The 25788-nt window shown below is 51.4% G+C and overlaps 1 protein-coding gene across 2 annotated transcripts in view; it reads right to left on the bottom strand.

Moving 5' to 3' along the window:
• CPNE5 (copine 5) overlaps positions 1-25788 on the bottom strand; it is a 102521-nt gene that overhangs the window by 64311 nt on the left and 12422 nt on the right. For both annotated transcript variants that reach the window (XM_055571564.1, XM_055571565.1), the window contains exons 2-3: positions 22882-22922; positions 21092-21138 (exon numbers count right to left, since the gene is read on the bottom strand). In XM_055571564.1, coding sequence (XP_055427539.1) covers positions 21092-21138; positions 22882-22922 — 88 coding nt within the window. The remainder of the gene's footprint in view (positions 1-21091; positions 21139-22881; positions 22923-25788) is intronic.

Genomic DNA, 25788 nt, shown 5'->3' with positions numbered 1-25788 from the left:
CCAAAATCTCTGCAGATGATGACTGCAGCCATGAAATTAAAAGATGCTTGCTCCTTGGAAGAAAAGCTATGACCAACCTACATAGCATATTAGAAAGCAGAGACATTACTCTGCCAACAAAGGTCCTTCTAGTCAAAGCTATAGTTTTTCCAGTAGTCATGTATGGATGTGAGAGTTGGACTATAAAGAAAGCTGAGCACCGAAGAATTGATGCTTTTGCACTGTGGTGTTGGAGAAGACTCTTGAGAGTCCCTTGGACTGCAAGGAGATCCAACCAGTCCATCCTAAAGGAAATCAGTTCTGAATATTCATTGGAAGGACTGATGCTGAAGCTGAAACTCCAAAAGTCTGGGCACCTAATGCAAAGAACTGACTCACTGGAAAAGACCCTGATGCTGGGAAAGATTGAAGGCAGGAGAAGGGGACGTCAGAGGATGAGATGGTTGGATGGCATCACCAACTCGATGGACATGAGTTTGAGCAAACTCCCGAAGATGGGAAGCCTGGCGTGCTGCAGCGCATGCGGTCGCCGAGTCGGACACGACTGAGTGACTGAATTCATCTCATTCAATTCTCACAAAAACTCTGTGAGTTGTTACCCATTTTGCAAGTGTGTGCTCAGTCATTCAGTCCTGTCCGACTCTTTGTGACCCCATGGACTGTAGCCCACCCGTATCCTCTGTCCATGGGATTTTCCAGGCAAGAACACTGAAGTGGGTTGCCATTTCCTTCTCCAGGGATTTTTCAAGTGAGCAAACTGAAAATCAGAGGTAAGTAACTTGCCCAAGGTCACAGAGCTAGGCAGAGCTGGGTCTAAACCTAAGTATGTCTAACTCCAAAGCTCCTTATGTTTTTTCCTTCATCTAACTGCCAAGAGTCCTCAAGCATTATGAAAGCCAAGTAAATATGAGGTTTACTTCGCAAGCATTTATAGAAACTTCCCTGTGTGCCAGTCACTGGGGAGGACTTTGAGTTGAATTAAGACTGAGTTCCTGCCCCACCCACCAAATTCCATAACAATCTTATAACCTATAACCCTGGTTCCAAAAGAGTTCCCGAATTTTCCTCTCCTGCCTTTGCTAATTTTTAATACCTCTTGTCTTCAGATGCAAACAAAATTTCTCCTAATAGCTTTCTAGAATGTAGACTATTCCAGGAAAACACCCAGGTTCCAGAGAATCCTCATTTAAGAAAGGGACCTACCTCCTCCTCAATACAATGCCTTCCTCTCTCAAACACATTAAAAAAAAAAAAAAAATCCCTCCGGCAGGATTTTATATAAAAATCCCAGCCCAGAAAGAGCAAGTATGCCTTTGTGCAGCCTGCCTCCTCCTTCCACTCCTGGCAGAGACTCCAAGGAAAACACCCATTAGGGAAGATGACAGCGCTGCTTTTAAAACGGCACTCGAGGCTTCAATAGAGGGGAATTCCCTAGAGATTGATCTCTGCCAGAGAAGAAAATGGAGTTCCCCTGGAAACAGGACAGGGAGGGGGACTCCAAGGGCACCCAGTATCTCCTAGAGCAGGAAAGGGGGCAAGCGAGCCGGGCTGGGCGGTGATGAATTACCAGGACCCGGAGTAATTAACATATGCATATTACAAACTACCGCGTACGGAATCTTCAACCCAGGGACTTACTAAAGATGTTTTATAGCCTTCATTACTTGGGTTACTAACAATGAAAAAAACATGAAAACTTGGACTTAAAAAATCCAAGGAGCCACCGGGTCTCTGTCAGACCCAATTTACACTTCTATTCATGATGGTCAGAACACAGATGAACTGATAGTTTTGGGGGTTTTTTTGTAATCAATTTGGCTGTATTTCATTCTACATGGAATTAGAGCGCTTTCAAGCCTAAGGGACTTGGAGAGATGAAGTGCTAGGGAACTAGCAGTGGGAAGAAAGCACACAGAGGCTCGAGATCTGGCTCTGCTGGGGAGTGGGATGGGGGGAGGGGGGAGGGGGGAGTAGGTTAACCCCTCACCACCCAGAATCCGGAGCCAAGTCCGCCAGCTCCCAGGAAGGACCTGCGCCGCTGAAGCCCTTTGTCCATGCTTGGTCTCTAAGGATGGGAGGGGGCCTGACACTGCTTATAGTCTGGGGAACAGACCACCGAACACTGGGGGCCTCAGGAACTCTCTGATTAACAAAGCTGCAGGGAAGCCCGAAATCTGTTTTGTTTTACCAAGTGATTCTAATGCAGAGAACCCTAGAGAATTGTTGGGTAGGTGGCAAGTGCAGGACTGAGCAGGCTGGGGTGTGAAACAGGGGAAGGGGCTGAATGATTGGGTGGTGAGGGGACTGTGACCCCACTGACAGGGATAGCCTCCCAGAGGGAAGAAAGAGAAAGCACAAATGAGAAAAAAGCCTGGAAATTCAGGGTGTTTACCCTCTGAAAAGCTTACTTCTTGTCCTGGCAACCAAACCCAGTGGGAAAAGCTCCTGACGTGTCACAAAAGATGCTCCCAAGGGGCCCTAAAACCCCTATGACTAAGCCCCAAGAATATCAATTAAGCAGCATTAATTACATATCATAAGTTCCAGTGAGGCCCTCAAAGTGGGGAGGCAGACTTGGAACTTCTCTGAGGACCAAATTAAGTGGCTCTCAGGGGTTGTGCTACACAGAGAAGTGGAGATTTACGGGGGCGGGTGTCCTGGGACAAGGGCCAGTGCAGGGCTGGGATGGAGAACCTAGGACGGTCAAGCAAGGTCTTCTCTTCCCACATCCAGCTACAAGGCCGAGAGGGGCCAGGCCTGAATCAAGATAGGGGTGTCCCAACCTGCAGGCAGCACTGGGCTGGCGGTTAGGCCTAGACTGCTTTGGAGGCTGGTTCTCTTGCTAAAGAGAGAAGTGCTACTGCCCTGGCCTGCCCAGCTCCTTCTCGGTCCTGCCCTACACTCCAGGAGACTGTTTCCCACCAAACTCCATCATCCGGTTCCCTTGCCCTGGGGGTTCCAGTTGGGTTTGGCCAGAGGGTGGCTCCGTGGTAAAGAATCCGCCCGCCAATGCAGGAGATACCGGAGACTCTGGTTCGATCCCTGGGTTGGGAAGATCCCCTGGTGTAGGCAATGGCAACCCACTCCAGTATTCTTGCTGGGAAAATCCCATGGACAGAGCCTGGGGGGAGGCTGCCGTCCATGGGGGTCACAAAGAGTCGGATACACACACGGCGGGAGGCACTGGCAGACGGGAGGAGAGAGAGGTTGGGCTATTACTTCCGGCTCCCGCCTAGTCTCAGCACCATGGTTCTGGGAGGGGCTGCTTCCCCGCTGACCTCACTCACCTCCCACTCTCACACAGCAACACTGTCTCCTCCCGCTGCCCCTTCAAGCCTGGGTGGGAACAGCTCCCTGTCTTTGCCAGGCCCGGAGTGCGGCACCGTTCCTTGTGGGTGTCCTCAACCTCACCCACACCTTTGAAAGAAATCCATTAAATCTCTTCAGTGAAACCAGTTGACTAGAATTCTCCTTCCTGCTGGGCCCCTGGCTGATATATTTTCTCTCTCACAAACACATTCACACACTCATACAATTTCCATCTTTAACGGACCATAAACCAAGAACAGTCCCCACCTCCACCCCATTCTTCTCAGACACTGTAACATTCCTGTCACCAGTAAAGTCTGTGACTCCTGTCAGGCAGCCTAGATATCCAAGGTCCGTGACAGCCCTCTGGGATGCAGGGTCCCAGCACAACCATCCCACCTGTGAGACTCTGTGGGGACTCTCAGGGACCAAGGCTCCCATCACAGCCTTTACTTTGTAGAAAGTAGACATCCTGGCCCCATCCACACAGGTGCCTGAGAGCCCAGCAGGGAAGGGCAACTGCCAGATTAGAACCCGCTCTGAGGGGGCTATGATGCCTGGAAATTGAATGCAAATGTCTGTACATGTCCTCATTTTCTGGGGAGAGAAGCCATGATTTTCATCAATTTCTCAAAGGGAAGCATATCTTCAGAAAGCTTTATAAACCACTGATTCAAGCTTTGAAGACAGATCTTAGGGTTTCCCACAGAAGGCAATAAAGTAGTTAATACAGCAGTCTGAGGCCAGACTTCCTAAGTTCAAATCCTGGCTCAGCTATTCACTGACTGTGTGACTTGGTCAAATTCCTTTGTTAGGGAACCGCTGACCGAAATTGATCACATTGGTCAGGCACAATGATAACCACTTGCATGAGCTGCCTCACAACAGGAGGTCCCGATAAGGAACATGGTGCTACAGTTGAAAAACTAATCGGGAGAATTCAGGAAGGGCCAAAGAGTGAGGAGATGCCAGCCTATAATATGTCCTACCAGCCTCCCAGAATCCTTTGTGCTGGAATCCTCCCAGAATATTGGCTGAGAGATGCACACGTCACCAGGAAGGACCCTGAATCAGACCAAATAAGGGTCAAGCAAGATGATTGGTCAGAGAACCCAGAAATTAATCCCATCACCATAAAACCTGGGCTTCCCTGGTGGCTCAGCTGGTAAAGAATCCGCCTGCAATGTGGGAGACCTGGGTTCAATCCCTAGGTTGGGAAGATCCCCTGGAGAAGGGAACGGCTACCTACTCTAGTATTCTGGCCTGGAGAATTCCACAGACTGTATAGTCCATGGGGTTGCAAAGAGTTGGACACAACTGAGCGACTTTCACTTTCACTTTCCATAAAACCTGACTGTGAACCCGTGGCAGAGTAGTTCTCTTGGGTTCCCTTAACCTGTTGCTCTCCACCTGGGCACCCCTTCCCAATAAAGTCTTTTGCTTTGTCAGCACATGTGTTTTCTGGAACAATTCATTTCTGAGTGTTAGACAAAAGCCCACTCTCAGGCCCTGAAAGGGGTCCCACCTCCTGCAACACCTTCACCTCTCTAAGCCTCAATTTCCCCTTCCATAAAATGGAAATGACCATTTATCCACACATCATAGGGTTGTCAGAGCATTATTAAATGATTTAGTGTATGTAATATACTTCAGAAGGAGAAGAGGGCGTCAGGGGATGAGATGGCTGGATGGCATCACCGATGCAATGGACATGAAGTTGGGCAAATTTGGGGAGATGGTGAGGGACAGAGAGGCCTGGCGTGCTGCAGTCTGTGGGGTCACAAAGAGTCGGACACAACGGGGCGACTGAACAACAACGACATACTTAGAAGAGAGCCCGAGGCATAAAACATCCTCTGTAAATGTATGAGTCCATGCTCTGGTTCTTCATACCCAGGAAGTGTATGTCTCCCAAGTCTCTGAACTCTGCCCTGTCTCTGAGATGCTCCTGGCCCTGACCACTAACATTTCCTACTCACCCTCCACACCTTAGAAGGTCTCGGTCCTCCATCTAAAGGGGTCCTCTGTGCTTGAGTCTCCTGGTGGCCCCACTTTTATGTGGTTTCTCTCCAAACATCTTCGACATACAGGGTGAGGCTGAGGGGAAAAGGCGGTGCTGGCCCTTTGCTCTTAGAAACCAGCTGCTCCATTAAGATCCAGGCTCGGCCCTTCCCGTGGGCTCCCCTCAACACCTAGCAATGCCCCCAGGCCTCCATTAGAAAAAGGCAGTAGGATGTGTAAAATGTGCTTAGCCACCCAGGCCTAGAGAAGAAAATTCAGTCTGGGGACTTCCCTAGTGGTCCTGTGGTTAAGAATCTGCCTTCCAATGCAGGGGATTCGGGTCTGATTCCCGGTCAGGAACTAAGATCCCACAAGTTGCAGGACCAACAACCAGAGTGAAGCTGCCTACTGCAGCTAAGACCCGAGACTGCCAAAAATAAAGAGATATTAGAAAAAAAAAAGAAAATCCACTCTGCTCACTGATAGAAAAGGGAGGGCAGGAAGCTTGTACAAGGAGACTGCTAGTGGTTGTGGAGGGAGAGAGTCCTGGCCCGCTCATTCCCAGCTCAGACACTGGAGATGCAGAACTAAGCCAGCCTGGGAGAGGCTCTCTCTGTTCCTTTCAGATTTCTAAAACCTAGTCCCTTTCTTCTCCCTCACAACTCTCTGTTGGGGCAGTGACAGCAAGCAGCTCAGGGATGTCTCCCAATTTGTCAGGCAGCTCCATGCAGATGACCCTGGATACGGGGCCCCGGGGGCTGCAGCCAGGGAGGTATAGAGGGGTAGCCAAGCCAGTGGCCCAGGAACCTCACACTGGCCAGGGCTCTGTTGCTTCTTATCTATGTGAGACCACCTGGGTAACCCCTCAGAGAGCACATTTCCCCATCAATAAAACAGAGCCTCCTTCCTTCTCCTGGGCAAGGCTAGAAGGAAATGTGTATGGAAGGCTGCCTGGAGCATCTGCCGCCCAGTGGGTTTCAATACTGACATCAACTGTTGCCAAGCCCTACCAGGCGCCAGGGGCTCAGTGTTCTCCCCAGATTAACTCATCTAATGTTCATAATACTGGGCTTCCCTGGTGGCTCAGTGGTAAAGGATCCGCCTGCAATGAATGTTCATAATAACTCGATGAGGCAGCACTATCATCACCTTCATTTTACACATAAGGAAACTAAGATAAGGTTCCGAGAGATTGAGATACTTGCCCAAGGTCACACCGCAAATGTCTGGAATGAAGAGGATTCAAACCCAGGCAGTCTGGCTCCTAGTCAGTTAGGAGTTGGTCCAGTCACTTACCAATAAGAGGTTAATACTGTGAATGAGGCTAGGACTATGTCCTATCCAGTCTTTGCCCCAGCTCAACCACTGAACTGGCTTTCCAGGTGGCTTCAGCGGTAGAGAACCTGCCTGCCAATGCAGAAGATATAAGAGATGTGGGTTCAATCCCTGGGTTGGGAAGATCTCCTGGAGGAGGGCATGGCAACCCACTCCAATATCCTTGCCTGGAGAATCCCATGGACAGAGGGGCCTGGTGGGCTACAGTTGATAAGAGTCATGGAGTTGTACACGACTGAAGCAACTTAGTATTATGCATGCAACTCCTGAACATCTTCAGTGCTTACTGTCCCTTCCATCTGGTTAACTCTTCTTGTGGGGCTGAGTAGTACAGGTGGATGCCCCCGAGCTATTCCTCTGCTCAACTCTCACCCCACCTCTAATCCCTACACACACATATACACACATACACACACACACCATAGTCCTGGTCCTTCCTGTGATTTCTATAAATATTCACTGATTAACAGCTTGACTCGATGGCTCAGTGGGTAAAGAATCTGCCTGCAATACAGAAGACGCAGGTTTGATCCCTGGGTGGGGAAGGTCCCCTGGAGGAGGAAATGGCTACCACTCCAATATTCTTGCCTGGAAAATTCCATGGACAGAGAAGCCTGGTGGGCTACAGTCTATGGGGTCACAAAGAATCAGACAAGACTGAGCACATGGCACACACAACAAGCTGACTTAGAACTGAAGATTTTAGGGCCAGAAGGAACCAAACGCTCTCAACCAATGAGAAGAGAGCGGCAGGGAAGGGGGAAAGGGGGTGCTCTGATGGAGGTCACACAGCTGATCAAGAAAAGGGCGGTGACAGGAGCCCAGGCCAGGTGGAGCTCTGGCTCTGAGCAGTGCCCTTGTGTCCTGGAAGCCTGTGGACACCCCCTGTCCACCCCGCACCTCAGGTTTCTTCCTTTCATCAGATCTTCTCATCATGATGTCTCATCTTCAAAAGACTTCCAGACATCCACAATTTCATTTAACGCCCCCACCGACCCCCGGGGAGATGACTTTATTACCATCCCCATTTTACAGATGAAGAAACTGAGCTCCAGGAGGTCGGAAGAGAGGGCCAGGGCCCCCAGGGGTGACGGAGGCACTGTGTCCTGCAGTGTCCACTCACCACCAGCCCCTGGCTCAGGAATGAGTGGGTGGCTCTGAAAGCCCGAACAATATTAATGACCACTACTTTACACAGTTCTTGCCTTTTTAAAAATTACAGCTAGATGAAGCTTCGGAGACCTCCCCTCAGCTGCGAGGCCCCCGGTGGCTATGTTGGCTAGGACAGAGGGAGGTGGGAGCTGACAGGCTGCTCTCTACCACCAAGCTGCCCACCCTTCACCAGCTGGAGTCCCCCTATAATTCTCATACATTACTGATGTCTCTTAATGGGGGATTCTAAAAGTTTCACTGCAGGGCCCAACCCCTGGACCTTCATGAATCATGTTCACCGGGATTAAAATTAGAGGCCAGAAAGCCATCTGATTCAAACAGAAATGGGACAGGGGAATCTGCTTGGCACTGCAAACACGGGACCCGGTGGGCACCCAGGGCTGGGGAGAATGGCCGGAGGCCTGGGCATCAGGAAGGAGGGCACGGGCTGAGGGATAGGGCACACAGCACCCGGTCCCCTGCCAGGTCTGCCACCATCTCGGGCCTGGAAATTTCTCTCAGGTTCTCTCGTGGGAGGGGGTCCAAGATTCTGTGGCCACCTCTGCCTTGGAGAGTGAGGAGAACCAGGCCCAGAGAAAGCAAGAGTCTTACCTAAAGTCACCCAGAGCCAACCATGACTTCTATGGCCTCCCAGACCACTTCCTGCTTTGGCAAGGCCTCTAGGTGAGAAAGGGCAAGGGTGGAGACAGGGGACCTGGGGCTCCAACGGCTTTCCTGGTGATCAGGCCTGAACGAAGAAGGTTCCCGATCTGGCCCCAGACACTGGCAGTGGCCTGTGAAATTTTACCAAGCTTTATAATAAAAGACATCCTGCCAAAAAGCTTAGTTCCTAATTAGTCATCGTTCCAGATAATCTGTTAAATTGTCCCAGCTCCTGGCGGAATGGTCCATTTACCAACAAGCCTGGCTGCCAAGCTGCTGGTGAAACACCCTCCCCTGGCTTGTCCTCCGGGTCCTGCCTAGGCCGCTGGGTCTTGGGTTTGGCTATAGCACTTTTGGGGGAGCAGGGGAACCTGAGAAAGCCTGCCATAACAGCACCTATTCCTTAGCACACCCCAAAATGTCTACGGTTCCTATCAGATGACATCCAGATTCTTGAAGTGGCTGGGGCAGTGGTTCCTTCCGGATCCACCATCAGTGAAATGATACCATCGGCGGTGTCTAACTTACAGCTTCTTATAGGAAGAGACATTATTGAGCATTTTCTATGTGCTGGATACTTTATATGAATCAATTCCTTTAATCCCCACAGCAGGCTTGTGAGCCTAAGCACTTGCTTAAGAGCCCCCACTGGGAAGGTGGTGGCCTCGATTTGGACCCAGTTGCCTTGACTTCAGAGCCCACGCTCTCAGCAGTTTAGCCGCAGCGCTGTGAAGTGTGCCTGGACGCTAACGCCAAAGAGTAAATAGATTTCTCAGCTATCAAGGGACCTGGCCTAGATCCTCGGGGTTTACTAGAAAGGCTGACTCTTTTCTCTAAATGGAAGCGTAGGCTTCTGTCTAATGTGTGACACAGAACTAATAAACACCTCTGGCTGAATGGGGGAAGGGGCGGCAGGAGCCACTCACAAATTTCATAGTCGGCCCGGGAGGGACCACCTCAAAGCCTAGAGCTAGAAAAGCCCATTTTGAAAGTCGGTGGCCTGGGCAGATGAGAGGAGCAGAGCCTCGGACTCAGAAGACCATAGCACGTCCCGGCTCTGCCAATTTCTAGCAGTCTCTGGGTGAAGCAGGGACCCCCCCTCCATGTCTCGGCTTCCTCATCAGGGCTGTGGTGAGGGCCACCGGGGATAACGGGGTGCGGTGATGTGGGGACTGCACGAGGCAGTAGGAATGTGCGTCATCCTCCTCTTGAGGATCAGCAGGACCGGGGACAGAGCCACCCCACAGCTTTGCCTGACTGTGCTGCTGCATCATCATCATCATCATCATCATCCTTAAAGTGTTGAGCACGGGACTTCCCTGGTGGTACAGTGGATAAGAATGCAGGGGACACGGGTTCCATCACTAGTTTGGGAAGAGCCCACAAGCCACAGAGCTACTAAGCCCGTTTGCCACACTACTGAAGCCCAGACGCCTAGAGCAGGTGCTCTGCAGCCAGAGAAGCCACTGGAACGAGAAGCCCAAGCACTGCAGCGCGGTCATCCCTGTTCTCCACAACCAGAGAAAGCCCCCGCACAACACGAAGACCCAGAGCAGTCAAAAATAAAATGGATTCATAAAAAAAAATTAAGCATTGAGCACAACAAGGCACTGAGCTGAGTGATTCTGTCATTTCGTCCCATCACAGCCAAAGGAGCAGGCATCAGGGTCCCAGAGTCCCATGTGCTGATGAAAAAAACTAAGGCTCAGAGAGGTTGAGAAGTAGAAAAGTCAGGATTTCAAGAGATACGGTAATAATGCAGGTTCTAAAGCCTAAGACTGGGAGCAGATATCTGTGGCCCCGCCTGGTCCCTCCCAGAAGCAAGGCCTTTGTCCTGGACTGCCTGCTGCTGATGACAGGAGTCAAAACCCTTGAAATTCAGCTGAAAATTCAGGAACAAAACCCACCAAAGGCTGCCCAAGGGACCCAAGGCTCAAGAGTGACCGTTATTTATTTGGCTGCACCAGGTCTCAGCTGTGACACATGGGATTTAGTTCCCTGATCAGGGATGGAACCCAGGCCCTCTGTATTGGGAGTGTGGAGTCCTAACCACTGGACCAACCAGGGAAGTTCCCAAGAGCAGCCTTTCTTTGCAGAGGCAGATTGCAAAAAGGGGAGAGTCTGGAAAACCAACCCCATGGTGGTGTGGTAGTCTTCCTCCTTGAGAGGCTTGTCTCTTGCTCTGGGCTTTAACAATAATAATGGTCCACTTGTCACTTTCCATCTTTTGATAAAGGTCTACGTTTTATGATGAGGGCCAGGTCCTATGTTGGTCATCAGGGATCCCAAACTGGGCTCACAGCCTAGTGGGTGGAGGGTCATTTCATTTCACTCTTAAACTCTTGGCCATTGCATCAACCTGACCCCACTGCCGGTGCCCACCCCCTCTCATCCCAGGAGTTCCACAACATTGCAAACTCTCTTCCTGCTTCTGTCCTTTCCCCTGAAATCATCCTGCACACCGGGGACAGAGCTGTCCTTCTGAAACACAAGCCAGGCTACATCACTCCCCTGCTCAAAACCCTCAAATAGCTTCCCACTGCACTAAGAGCAGTGTCTGAACTCCTACATGGCCTACAAAGCCCTACAGAATCTGCCCCTTCAAGCTCTGTGACCACACGGCCCATTGCCTTTATCATTCACGCCACTCAAATGGTACCGGCTTTCTTTTGTCCTTTGAGTATAGAGAGACTGTTCCCACCTTAGGGCCTCTGCACTTGTTGTTCCCTGTCTGGAACCTCCCACCCCCAGACTTAGGCATGGCACTACTCAATGCTCAACTCGGCAGGGCCTTGCCCGTTACCCCTCTAACTAAAGCAGCTCCCTTCTCCCGGTCACTCTCTATCTCATTACACTGTCTTATCTTTTTCACAACACTTATCAACCAGTACCTGAAATCAATTTCCTTGCTGACCATCCTAATCCTCTCCAGTGCAGGGACTCTGCCTGTCTTGCCCTCCACTACGTGCCTGGACCAGTGTGTGGCGAATAGTAGGTGCTCCATAAATGCCTGTTCCCTGACTGCTCACTCTGGAAACCATGATTACATTTAAGACTGCAGACCCCCAACAGGACTCCCAGCAGGCGCCACCCTTCCGTCCCAAGCTCCTTTCCTCTCAAGCTGATTGCTAACCTCTCTCCAGCACACCCTGGGCCGCAGTCAGACCGAGTCACAGCCATCATGTGAATGCATGCAGGCCATTCACACCCCAGGCTTTGCTTTTGTGAGGCCCCATTCCTGGAATGCCCTTTCTTCCTCCCACCATCCTTTGAGTCCCAGGTATGGTGCCATCTCCCCCCGGAATTCCCCTTGGATCTCTCCCTGCTGTGAAGTGCTGAGAATTCCAATCTAAACTTCTCGGGCAGCTCTTGGACTAGTTGTAGTCTGAAACCTGGGGCCTCGAGAGGATCTGATCCAACACCCTCATCAAGATCAATAAAAGGAGGCTTTTCAGTCTTTCTGTGTACATGTCAGTTCTCCACCCCCTCTCATCCCAGGAGTTCCACAACACTGCATATAGTCTTCCTGCTTCTGTCCTTTCTCCTGCAATCATTCTGCACACCAGGGACAGAGCTTCCTGTAAGGCCTCTGAGAGCAGGGACCTCCCTGCTACCCTCTGGACCCTGGAGGTTACCACAGTGTCTTACTTGAGTGACTTCCCTTCTCTTGGCTTCCACACCTGAGAGAACGTATATAAACTGCCTGGTACATTGCCCGGCACCCAGAGCCCATCAGTGATCTACGATCAAGAGCTATCTTTTACCAAGTGCCTACTTGGCTTCTCCGCTTAGCCTACACCATACGGTGTGGTGCTTAGTCAGCTATGTCCGACTCTTTGCGACCCCATGGACTGTAGCCCGCCAGGCTCCTCTGTCCACAGAGATTCTCCAGGCAAGAATACTGGAGGGGGTAGCCTATCCCTTCTTCAAGGGACCTTCCCGACCCAGGACTCAAACTGGGGTCTCCTGCATTGCAGGTGGATTCTTTACCAGCTGATCTAACAGCGAAGCACCCAACCTACCCTGTGTTATCTCAAATCCTTAAACAATCGAGCAGGTGAGTATTGCTAGTTGCCCATTTTACATGTGAGTAATCTGAGGTTCAGAGAGGATAAGTGTCTGGTTCAGTCCACAGAGCTCCAAGTATCAGGGTCCTAAAACAAACCCAGGTTTGTCTGGCTCCTAAAACTGCCCAGGACCCCACCCCCACTACACGGTCTGGGCATGCTCTGTACCTGCCTGCAGAGTTGTTACAAGGATCAGAGATGATGAGTCTGAGATGCAGGGTAACGGCAGGCACTCAGTAAAGGAGGCCTGTTGTTATACAGACTTTCTGTACATCTTGATTGATTCTTTGAGTAGCTTAAATCATCAGTTATCAGGGAGCAATCTTGGCTGCTAAGATAGAGAGCTGAAGGTGGATCAGAGTTGGATAAAGGCAAGGGCATGGTGGAAAATTACCTCTGGAGGAACAGAGTGAGAGTGGGCAGTACCCCAGACTGGGGGCTCTGATGCTGGCTGCAGAGAGAGGGTCAGAGCAAAGGAGAGTTTCTTCCCTAAGTGGGTACCAGGCCCTGAGGTAGGAGGAAAAAGCTTGGAGTCAAACAGCAGAGGGTTTTTTCTATTGTCTATATCACATGATTTTAAATTATTTTTTAATGAGTTTCATCCATCCTACAAGTGGGAGTTACACTGGAAAGACCCTTATTAGGAGGTTTCACCTTTAATACACTATCTTCTGGGCAGTGGAGAGCCATATTAACAGAGGGGTGTTAGCAATGATTTTTCACAGCTAACAGGAAGGTGTAGAGAGACAACTGGATGGTTAGAAGGTCTGTATAAGCATTTAAGTGCTTGAACAAGCAGGGAGCAAAACTCAGCAGAGACCAGTGTGACCTCATGCCTTGGGAGTGGGTCTGGGATACCCCAGGTTCTCCCACAGATGGAGGCTGCCGTGGCCTGATCATCATCAACCCAGGAGCATCCCCTCGGCCTGCCTTGAGAAGCGTCTCAGGTTAGAGGCAGGCCCTGGGACCTCTCTGAGCTTGTAAGGACAGGTGTGTGACTAGGGACCACTTGCTAATATTAAGTTAGAGCCTAACCTTAACTGTCAGACCATGTGAAACTGCCAATATTTTCAAATTGCAAATCTGAATGATTCAATCTAGGCTTCCCAGGTGGCGCTAGTGGCAAAAGAAGTCACCTGCCAATGCAGGAGACGTTAAGAGTCGCAGGTTGGATCCCTGGATCAGGAAGATCCCCTGGAGGAGGACGTGGCAACCGACTCCAGTATTCTTGCTTGGGAAATCCCTTGGACAGAGGAGTGGGCTACAGTCCATAGGGTCGCAAAGAGTTGGATGTGACTGAAGCAACTTAGCATGCACGCATGGTTCACTCTAACTCACGGCGCACGTGGAGAAATCAGCCTGGGTCCTGATTTCATGGTTATGTAGGCCCAGTGTCAAGGCTGAGCAGAAACAGATGTGCCTGACCCAGCCCTGACCGTGGGGACAGGTGTCTCCCCTAAAGGTCCGGCAGCTGTGGACGGCCAACCAGAGTCAGGAGGCTTCATAACAGATTGAGTCCCAGCCCGACATGATGAAGTGCATGGCCATGCACAAGTTGCTTCCCCTTGCCCTGCCTCAGCTCCTCTCTGTGATCTGGGCCAATCACATCTCCTCTCTGTGGCTGCAGCGTTAGGGTAGGGACGAGCGAGCAGAACACACCGCAAGGGCTGAATCCCTGGTAGCTCCTATCTTATGGCCATTTTTAGCGGAGTCCAAGTGGGAGAGGCTCTAACCCTAGGCTAAGAGGTTGATGTCGAAGCCTTGGGAAATGGATGAATTCCTGAGCTGTGATTCAGAGAGTCTTTGGAGGCCAGGAGAAAGCCTATTCTGTTCAGGAGGAGCAAGAAAGGAGACTTTGGCGATGAATCTGGGGGTGACCTTTGGGGCCAGAGGCAGGGAGGATGATCAGGGTCTAGAAGGGGGGATGAGGCACACAGAGAGGCAGGGTTTCGTGGGCAGACTGAGAAGACACCCCGGATAAACACCGCAGGGGACAAAGGCACCCTCAAGGCTGGGAAAGAGCTCCTGTGCCACCAGCGGTCCCCATCCTGGTGGCTGGTATGCCACACTGCAGTGCTCTGCACATGACACAGGCATGACATCCCGGTGTCTGGCCTTTCCTGAAAGAGCCCCTCCTGACGAGGGACCCTCACACGCAGGGTTGGGAAGCCCCCTCCCCCGGGAAGCCCTCTCCCCCAGGAAGCCCTCATTCCTTGGAGCCAGTGAGGTCCCACAGCCTCTGAGGAGGGGACTCAAGTTTCCCAGGAAGCTTGCATATTACATACAGAATATTGGCTGTCATTCATGAGTCCTAGATGCTGGGAGGGCATGTTGGTTTGATTCCCAGGGTCTCCAAGTGTGGCCATTCCCATTATGAAGGGCCAGGTGCCCAAGCCGGGCAATAATATTCTACCATTGATAGTTCACAAGCGTTATCTTAGTCCTCCCAAGAAGATCTCCTAACCTCATTCTACACATGAGTAAGATGAGACTCAGAGAAGATAAATACCTCACCCAGGTCACATAGCAAATCTCAGAGTTGGGATAGGAATGCAGGGTTTTGGACATCAAGTTCAGGGTGTCATCTGACAAGTCGTTTGACCGTTATTCATGATGTCCTTCGGGACTAGATCAATCTGGGAAAAGGTCTCGAGCGGAGGAGCACAGCACTCCGTTTCACTCAACCCCTATCACTTGCGTGGACAAATGACTGCAGCTGGCGCAGGACCAGAAGGCAGAACCAGGATGCTGAATGCACAACCATAATTCAACGTGATCGTCAAGGACCATAACAACAGACTGGATCTGCCAAATGACACATAACAGAGGTAACTGTAAAACCTCGCATCTAGATTCAAAAACGCAATTGCCAAATCTGAGCTAGAGGAATTCTGTTCGGATAGCAGCCCATGTGAGAAAGATCCAGGAGCCCCAAAACTCAGTATGAAATAAGTCAAAGACATCTGTCGAAGAGGCCAGTGGAATTCTAGACAGTGTCGACAGACATGTAAACCTTGGAAACAGACCCACAGAAAGCACGATCGTCTAGTCCAAGACCCGGTGAGGAGACAGCCAACCCACGGTGCTCTCAGCTAGAGAAGGGGACAGAGCAGGACACGCACTTTGGAAAGAACACTGACAACAGACATGTGTTCCAGAAAGTGTGCCCAGACTGGCAAAGGGACAAGAGACACTTAAATAAAGAACGACTTTGAGAGAAAGGGTCACATTCTAAGTCTGCCCCAAAGCAGACTAACAGGGCCCTGTGAGCTGTCCTCAAACACTGAAAGAACACGTGGGAGAGAAAACCAGCTTATTTTGCACAACGAGTATGGAATTAGGAACAAGTGGAATTTTGCCCTTTATATATAATTCTATTATAGTTCTGACGTCATGCTCAGAAACTCCTTTCACATTAACCTCTCTGTGCTGCAGTTTCCTCCTCTGTTAAATGGGGCCAATAATAATAATAACAATGATGCTGCGGCTACCTCTATCATGGGGTTGCTGTGAGGATTAAATGAGTTACAATGGTAAATGCTTACATCAGTGCCAGGGTCCATCACTGTTAGCTAAGTGTTTGCTATTAGCGTTACTACTGCTGTTATTGTGGTTTTTGTTACCTCCCTGAATTGAAAGGGGGCTCTGGCCATAGACAGTATCTAGTCCCCTTCTGTGTCACCAGCCTCCATCCCCCAGCACAGAGCAGGTTGAGTTAAAGTTATGTGGAGGCTCATGTCAAGATGCTCTGAAGAAGATCATCCTGAACATTCAGAGATGAACTGTCATTCCCAGCTGGTGTTAAGATGTTTAGCAGGCTGAGGTTGCTCAAAAATAGACTGAGCACTCAGGCAGGGCCGCGTGGGCGTGGTGGCTGGGGCCGCATGCCCTGCGGGTGGTGTGGGTCAATCATCAGGGGACACCCTCAGATTCCATGATACCCATCTCCTCCTTTCCCAGGGGCCCTCAGCCTGGGCAGCCACCTGGCAAGGGAGGGGCAGGGATCACCCCCACCCCTACACTTTTCAAATGGGGACCCACGCACAGCCCCCTCTTCCTAAGTGAGAGCGTTTCTGGGACTCCTCCTGCCTGGCCATCCTGCCCTTCCCGGGACATGCAGAAGGCCCCGGCAAGCCTTGATGCAAATAGTGCTCAATTTCCTGGGCTAAAATTACATCTTGAGTCAATTTTCATAAAGTGCAGTGACAGATTTAGGTGCTGGGAAGATGGAGCTTTCTCAGAAGGCATTAAAATGACCCAAACAGTTAAAATCAGCTGGAACTCCACAGCCAGGGGCTGCGAGAGCAGCTTTCATCCTTCTGCGGCCTTATGCAAACAGGGGGGTCTGGACCCTCCCTGGAGAAACTGCGGTGCCTGCACTTGATACCCTCCAGCCATGGCACGAGTAGCTCTCGGCCAAAATCCAAGCTCATGCAGAGGCATTTTGCAATGAAATGTGGAGCCATGCGAATGGGTTTGTGTTTACCAGGGAAAGCAGTCTTCCATAGCAGGGGCCACTCCATCGAGGTGGGTCTGGATTATTCTTTAACCTCTCCATTCCTGATATTTTCCTCTGCAGGTCACACAAAGAATCAGGCAAAGCAGTAGGGCCTTCGATGTGTTTGAGGGAAACGTCCCTTCTCTAGAAGTAGCTTGAAGCCTGTGTCCCAGGGTAGCCCATTGACAGAGCTCTGCCACCCTCACCCCTGAAGGCTGGACATGGTGCTGACGGATCCTATAAACAGGATCAGCCTCTCTCTGACATTCTGACCCTATGAGCCAAGCGCCAAGCAGTCCTCAGTCTGATGGTCATGAGCTCCCTTCAGCTGCCTCTCCCTGTATCTTACCCACAACACCCCCTGAATGCCAGCCTCACGCAATTCACTCGCTGCCCGTCTGGGGAGTCTCTGTCTGCCCCTCTGGATGCACTTCAAGCCCTTCCCCACCCTGCTCTGTGCCTGGAAGGCCAACCTGTCTGGACTGGATCCGCAGCCCCTGCCCCAAGTCTCCCAGGAGGTTCCCCCAAAGGGAGGTGAAGGCAGGAGAGCAGAGGGTGGGGAGAGAGAGGGTGGCCGGGCTGACCTCACACCTCCACTGAGGGCCCTGCCCTGGGGTTCCAGGAACCACCCCGGCCTTCCCCTTACCGCCTCAGGCCTGGAGAGCTCCCACTGTTGCCAGCCTCTGCGATTCACCAGCCCTCGTTGGTTTCCTTGAGCCCCGCGCACTCCTTTATAAATAGCCTTTTATCATATGTCTCGACCACCCAAGACCTAGACTGGCCTGCTTACTCCCGTCCCCTCCAAGCCTGTGCTTTCACCTCCACCTTTGTTGTTGGGCCCTTGCAAGCACCACGTCTCCCGGCTTCACTGAAACCCAGCTTCACTCAGCTCCCCCAAGTGGACGCTCCCGCTGCGCTGGGGTCGAGCACTCCAATTCCAACAGCCGAGGCCAGTCCCCCTCCTCTACAGGACGAGGAGGGTGAGCCTGCTGAGCCCCAAAGTTTCTTCCAACCCTCAGTCTCCTCTGATCCCTGTCAAGCACCCCTTAGACAGGTGACTGGTGTTTAGGTTCCAATTGCATTTAAAAACCAGAATGACACCCTGACTGTAACGTTCTCTCCTCTGAACGCCCATTCTGTTCTCATCAATACCTCTCATCACATCCTCCTTCCGCATTATTCATGCATGGGGATCTCCCCTTCCAGGCTGAACACTCCCCGTTCCATCTGTGTTTTCGGTGAAATTCTTCTTTTGGCCTGTCTCCCTCTTTCCCTCAGCACCTCATGGATGCTTCCTATTGTAAATATTGACTGAAGAGGGACCAGTAAGGCCCAACAATCTGGCCGATGCTGTACAATAATATTTACCAAACAATGACTATACAGCAGGCACATTATAGCCACCTTGCCCTACAACCATCACAGGCCTATGAGGTCGGTGTTATCCCCATATTATCTCCATGTGTGGAAACACAGAGGCTAAGAAATTTGTTCCAGAAAGGGCTGGAGCCAGGAGTGAACGCACAGGTGTATCTGACTCCAAGGCCTGTCTCCTTTCCTCTGTTTCATCCTGTGGCGTGTGTGATAACAAGATGCAACGTGGGCACTTTCCTATCAGTTCAATCCTGTCGGTCCAATGGGTAAGACTCCGTGCTTCAGTGCACGGGTTCAGTCCCTGGGTGGGGAATTACTATCCTGCATGCCCCAAGCATGGCCAAAAAAAAAAAAGATGCAACGTGGACAACTGGGGACCCTGACCCAAATGAGACAAGCCTCATTACAGAGTGTAATTAAGGGTTCGTGGAGCAGCGCTCTTCCAAAGAGGCCCATCCATACTTTCCTGAATGAATCACTGAGATGTTAGGACACTCCTGCTCTCTGTGAAGCTCCGCCAAAGGCCTCAAAAGTAATGAGTTAATTTAGAATAAACATTTCCCCTGCAATCTGGTTTAGACTTTTAACTGGTTTAGAGTCTTGGAGAGGGCAAAAAAGTTAACAATAGCCCAGTCCCTGGGGAAATATTGCCCATACATTTTATGGGTAAAATTTACGCACTTCGGCCACTTGCTTCTGCCAAATCTGAAGGTGGGAGAAGCAGAGAGCAGGACAGGTGATGTTCCGGCCAGTCCACCAAAGAGGAAGCGGTTCATGACTTCCTCCAGAGTTCATGACTAAGAGTCTGAATTACTGAAGCTTTACTGGCCTGGCAGTCTCTCATTCTCATCAAGCCACCGGGGAGCCCCACCCCTGGAGGCTCTTGGCTTTTTGACTTTTTTTTCTAGTGCACCATTCCTTTCCTTCCCTCTCTGCAGGCCCCGGGGGCTAGACCTGTGTCCCTCTGCTCTTTGAAGCTGCCTCTGTCCCATTGGATAGAGCGCCAGCCTCTCTCAGTGGAGACCCCAAGCCAAGTCTCTATTCAGAGCCCCGGGCCTCCTCCCTCCCTGTGAAGGGCACAGGTGGGGCTGCCAAGGTCAAACCCCTCTCATCCCATCCTGGATCCTCTTCTGATCACCAGGAGCGAGCTGAGTGTGCACAATACAAAGACCACAAAGACCACGGGAAACCACCTCTGGATAAATTCACCCCCACCTCCTCATAGAGGTTCCACCCCTTCAACCATGGAAGAAAACATTCTTCACCTCCCAGACTTTCACGCCATCCTTGTTTGGCCAGATCCTCTTCTCCAAGAGTAAGGAGGTCTGCTCCTTCTTTGTTCAGACAGGAGCCAGGGGCTACCAGGACCCTCCCCCTCGGCCCGTTCCCCCTTTTATCCTCTGCACCTGAAAACCAACTGGCATGGAAGGTGTGAGGGAAGAAGGAAGCAGAGTTAGGAAGGGGACAAAAGCTGCCACATTCTTGCTGGCCTCTATCACCCGCCTTTTTCCTAATCCAGTCACTCCTCCAACAGCCATTTAACACCTACTGGTTTTATGGTTTATAGTGAAAAATGATAGGGAGGCAGGACTTCCCCGGGCGTCCAGCAGTTAAGACCCTGAGCTTCCAAAGGAAGGGGTGTAGGCTTGATCCCTGTTTGAGGAACTGAGATCACACATGCTGTGGGGTGTTGGCAGGGAGGAAAGTGGTAGGGAGGCAGAATTAAGCAGGAAAGTGCATATGTGCTGGAGAGGTTGAAATGTTAGAGTGGGTAGCCAAGGGAAGGCCTTGATGGGGTGATGTCTGAGTCCAGATTTGAGGGAATTGTGGAGGGGGCCACATGAACGTCTGGGAAAAGAGCATCCGGAGAGAAGGAACAGCAAGTGCAAAGACCCTGAGGCAGGAAGAGGCAGGCGTGGCTGGAGTGGAGTGACGGAGGGGATGGGCAGCAGGGGATGGGTCAGACAGCTCAAGGAGGTCAGACCCCGTGGGGCTTGGTGGACCACCACAGAGACTTCGGTGTTGCAAGAGCTGCTGGAGGGCTCTGACTAGAGGAGGGACAGGGTTTGTCTTGGGTTGTAATAGGATTCCTCTGGCTTTTGGGTGAGGAATAGACTAAAGGTATCTAGCACCCGCCCACTAAAAGTCTCTGTGATTCTTGACAGTAAGCCCTTCAAGTCCGCCCTCTCCTTAGAGTCCCTGTCACCAGGAGCAAAAGACACTTGGACTCTGGGGGACAACGGAATTGAAACAAGGCTGGAAACGTGGGCATCCTGAGTTATGGCAGAGCTGGGAATTCAGACTAAGGAGTTGGGAGTTGATTCAAAGCAGAAGGGAGTCACCTAACTAAAGCCACGCTCACTCACATTAGTCCAAAACCCCAGGAAAGCCGCTGAGGCGGCGACTCAGTGCTAGATGCTGTACCCACGCCTCAGGCCACGACCCTGGTGGGCCGGGACTCCCTGTCTCCCCAGTCAGACGGGGGCTCCCTGAGGACAGGAACTTTCTCACCACCTCGTCTCTTCTTGCATCAGCAGGGCTAAGACTCTGCATGCCTTACTATCTTCGGGAGCTGAGATGCTGGAGTTGGTAATAAGTCACCAGGTGGGAGGACTCCAGAGTTAGATGAACAGACGGACAGACCATCAGGGACAGGCTGGCGTTTCCAGGGTGGGAGCGGGGCTGTACCTACCTCCCGCCACTGCTTGTTCTCCATCCCTTGAGTATACATGACGCATACTGTGAGGAGAGGAGAGAAAAACGGGTTAACGCTCCAGGCCAAGAGAAGGATGTGCGCCCCAGATGGGGAGGGCTCTGGGGGGTCAAGCACCTCAGGACACTCGGTCTTGGTTAGCCTTGTTGGGTCTGGGTGGGGGTGAGGTCAGCTTGGAGTAGGGGGCCTAGAATATAGGGGTCTGGGAGGAGGGTCAGGCCACTCGAGTCTAGGCCAGAGCAAGTGTGAAGTGTGAGGCGGGTGGACAGGTGGGCCTGAAGGAGGACTGAGTGGCAGAGATGTGGCAGGAAGGGGCATCTGAGACTTGCCTGTTCCTTTAGAGCCCAAGGCGGCCTCAGGAGGTCTATTGTTACCATCAGCCCCACATTCCTGATGGGGAAACTGAGGATCAGAGGAGGCCAATGACCTGTCTGAGGTCATATACTTGAGCGGCATTGCTTAGAGCTAGAACCCTGGGCTCCAAAACCAGTGCTCATGCCCCTAGGCCACAAACATCGCACTGGTTTCCCTGGGACTGAGACCTTCTGGCCCCAAACACCCTGAGCCCTCCCCACCCGCTTGGTTGTGTTGAGGTTTCACATCCTCCCGCCCCACCAGTTCTCTTTCTGCAGACGGCGTCGGTGAAACATCAGACAGCCTTGATGTACGGGAACAGTGCCTTGTACTTGGTAAGCACTCAGTACTGGCTCCCGTGTCGGCCAATGTAGTACTCTTAATGCCATTGTTAACAAAGGAAACCATAAACAAAACAAAAAGGCAACCTGTGGGCTGGGAGAAAATATTTGCAAACAATGCGACCCAACAGGGCTTAATTTCCAAAATATACAAACAGCTCATGCAGCTCAATAACAGACCAAACAAGCAACCCAATCAAAAACTGAGCAGAAGATCTAGGTAGACTTTTCTCCACAGAAGACATACAGATGGCCAATAGGAATACGACAAGATGCTCAACACTGCTTATTATCGGAGGAATGCAAATCAAAACTACAGCGAGGTGTCACCTCACACCAGTCAGAATGGACATCACAAAAACGTCTACGAGTACCAAGTGCTGCAGAAGTTGTGGAGAAAAGGGAACCCTCCCACACTGTCGGTAGGAATGTAAATTGGTGCAGCCACCATGGAAAACAGTATGGCGGTTTCTTCAAAAACAAAAACAGAGTTGATGTAAGACCCTGCAATCCCACTCCTGGGAATATATCTGGAGAAAACTCCAATTTGAAAAGATACATGCACCCCAGTACATGTACTACAGCAGTATTTACAACAGCCAAGACATGGATACAACCTAAATGTCCACGGGCAGGGGAATGGATAAAGAAGATGTACGTATATTCAACGGACTATGACTCGGCCATAAAAGAGAATGAAATTTCGCCATTTGCAGCAACATAGAGATGGTCCTACTGAGTGAAGTAAGCCAAACGGAGAAAGACATATATCATATACTATTTATATGTGGAATCTAAAAAATTATACAAACGAATTTATTTCCAAAACAGAAAAAGACCTACAGACACAGAGAACAAATTTATGGTTACCAAAGGGGAAAGGTGGTGGGGAGGGATAAATTAGGAGTTTGGGATTACTACTATATATTAAATGGATGAACAACAAGGTCTTACTGTAGAGCACAGGGAAGTATATTGACTATCTTATAATAAAATATGGGAAAGAACAAAATAAACCAAACACAATGCAGTTGTTATTGTTGCTACTGTTACTACTGTCAGAGCAGGACTTACGTGGGTCAGACTTGGAGAACATGTCTTTGTCCAAAAGGTTCCTGAAAGACGGGGAGAGAGCAGGAGTTAGCACAGCCCCGGGATCTCAGGGGATTCAGGCTGTTACTGAGACCCAGAGGCAGCCTCAGGCTTGGCTTCAGGCAAACAGGAAGCAGGAGGCTCCTTCTGCATGGTTTCAGTTCAGTTCAGTTCAGTTCAGTCGCTCAGTCGCGTCCGACTCTTTGAGACCCCATGAATTGCAGCACGCTAGGCCTCCCTGTCCATCACCAACTCCCACAGTGGTTTAGTAGGGCTCATTAGAGCTGGGTGGGCCCACGAGGTTGCTCAGCTCAGCCTTCCTAGGGTACTTTGTGCTCCCTACCTCTCACCCCCACCACCACGCACTCCTGTGGACCCCAGTACCCTAGCTTGCACAGCACCTCGCTCTTGGGCCAAATCCCGACTTGCCCAATGTCCTAAAAATTCTGTTCTAGAAATTCTCCTTTTACCACTTCTCTGTCTCTGAAAAAATAAAATGAAATCAAGCCATCAAAAACTTCTCCATTCACTGTTCCATTCTCCCAGGGCTCTACTTAGAGCCAGTTGACTCTATTATCTCCCCTGTGCCTATGGATTAATTAATGACACCTCCCAGGAGATGCAGACTCATTTGAACAGGGCCCTTCGGTGATCAAGGTCAGAGCTCACACATGGCCCTAACAATCAGACTTGAAGTCATGCAGTAAGATGATGGACACAACAGGGGATTCCGTGGTGCTCTCCAGGGTTCACTCCCTGGTTGGGGAACGAAGCTTCTGCCAGCAACGTGACATGGTCCACAACAACAAAAAAAGATGATGGACACAGTGTTTGGGGGCAGAGAGACAGGTGTGGATCCCCCTCCCTCCCTGCCTCTGTGCGATCACAGCTCCCACTCACTGAGCCCCATGCGCCGCGCTCAGTGCTGGGCAAATATTAGCTCCCAGTCCTCTCAGGGTCCTGCAAGGTTGGTGCTGGGGAGGCAGGATCCCATCTAACAGGGCAACTGGGCAAGGATGTGCCCTGCACGCCTGGCATCCCTCGCTGCACAGTGACCTGCGGTCGTCCTTGTGCAGGACACAACATGGCCCGATGGAAACTTGGTCTCCAGCCGGGAAGTGACCCCACATCTCTGGGCCGGTTTCCTCATCTGTACAATAGAGAGGCTCGGCCTTCCCTCCCTCCTCAACCCTCAGAGTTCCCATCCACACCCCTAGTTCCTCCTGCTTCTCTTCCAAGGGCTCTCCCAGGTGGACAGAGTTGCAAATAACCAGGGAGTTGACACTCCCCGGGGCAGCCTTCAGCCAGTGATGGGCAGGAGTTGGGGCATCAATGCCCAGTTTCCTCACAACCCCCTGGGGATCACTCTGTGTCCCACACAGTCCCCCAGAGGGCCCCGCCGGGAGACCTGCTCCTTGAAGACCCTTGTTGACTTGGGCAAGGGGTTCATTGTTGAAGGGGCTTCCTGTGAGGCACCCCCCACCCCGCCCACCTGTTGGTGCTACTGACTCCTTCCTACACTGCCCTAGAGTCCCACTCTGCCCTTGCCAACCACCTCATCCATGTCCCACCTCCCTCTCAGATGTCCCTGGGGGTCTTGTCATCCCCCTTCTCCACTCCCATGCCCCACTCCCCCACTACAGACCCCTTGTACCCTTTCCACAGAGAGGAGAAGCCACAGACACAGGGCTATGTGGCTTCCTGCCAGCCAACTCCCAGTATCAGAGCCGGATTATCTGTGATCAGGTAACAGATAAACCTTCAGGATTATCCCTTCACCTTCTCCCTGAGGAGGGGGAGACTGAGGCCCAGGGAGGGACAGGGCATGGCCAGCAGTGGTAGAGCCAGAGGGGTCTAGAAGGAGACCTTCCCCCAAGTCACCAACACTGAAGCCATCAGCAGAGACAGCCTGTCTGGACACCTTGACCCACAGCCAGCCCCACCACCCACACCCCTCACTCTGAGGTGGGAGCCCAAGACCAACCAACAGACAGACTGACAGGCGCAGCAGCCTCCTGGGGACAGCACACAGCATGCTCTGCTTCCAGGGAGGCCCAGACTGTGCTGGTCCATCATTCCAGCTCTGGTTCCCAACAGACTCCCATCCTCTGCTCCAGTCTCTTCACTCAGGGGCCTTGCCCCGAAGGTAGCTACCCTGCTAGCCCTCTGGAACCCCAAAGGCATAGAACCCCTATGTCGGCCCCCACTGCCCCTCTACCAGAACTGCTCCCAGCAGCTGTCACTTTGGAAACCATATGATAAACCTCCCAGCCCTCTGCAGTGAGCATCAGCTGAAATGACACACTCAGGCAGCTCTGAAAAACAGGCAGGAGGAGCCACAGGTAAGACACCACCTATTTTGGCTCAGAGGTTAAAGCGTCTGCCTCCAATGCGGGAGACCCAGGTTCGATCCCTGGGTTTGGAAGATCCCCTGGAGAAGGAAATGGCAACCCACTTCAGTACTCTTGCCTGGAGAATCCCATGGACGGAGGAGCCTGGTAGGCTACAGTCCACAGGGTCGCAAAGAGTGGGACACGACTGAGCGACTTCACTTTCACTTTCTTTCCACACTGAGGTGGGCTGATCTGTTCCCAGGTGGACCCTCTCCTCCTCAGTGTGCTAGATTCAGGGCAGGAGCATTGGTCTGGAATTACACAAAATGCCTAAATTCCAAAGATGACTCTGCAGTGGTGGAACCTGAGGCGTGGAGAGAAGCTGGAAAGTCATAAAGTAGGTTGAGGGGTGGGGGAGTAGGGGGACTCTTCTTCTCAAGCAAGTGCTGAGGTTTATCTTTGAATTCTATAATGAAATTCTGTAATTACATAAAATCCTAGAATGTTCAAGCTAGAAGGGACCTCAGAGGTCACCTTTTCTAATTCCTTTATAAAT

The sequence above is a fragment of the Bubalus kerabau genome, chromosome 3, assembly GCF_029407905.1.
Source record: "Bubalus kerabau isolate K-KA32 ecotype Philippines breed swamp buffalo chromosome 3, PCC_UOA_SB_1v2, whole genome shotgun sequence".
Lineage (NCBI taxonomy): Eukaryota > Metazoa > Chordata > Mammalia > Artiodactyla > Bovidae > Bubalus > Bubalus kerabau.
Note: the sequence above shows the minus strand (reverse complement) of the source record. Positions and strands in the feature narration are given on the sequence as shown.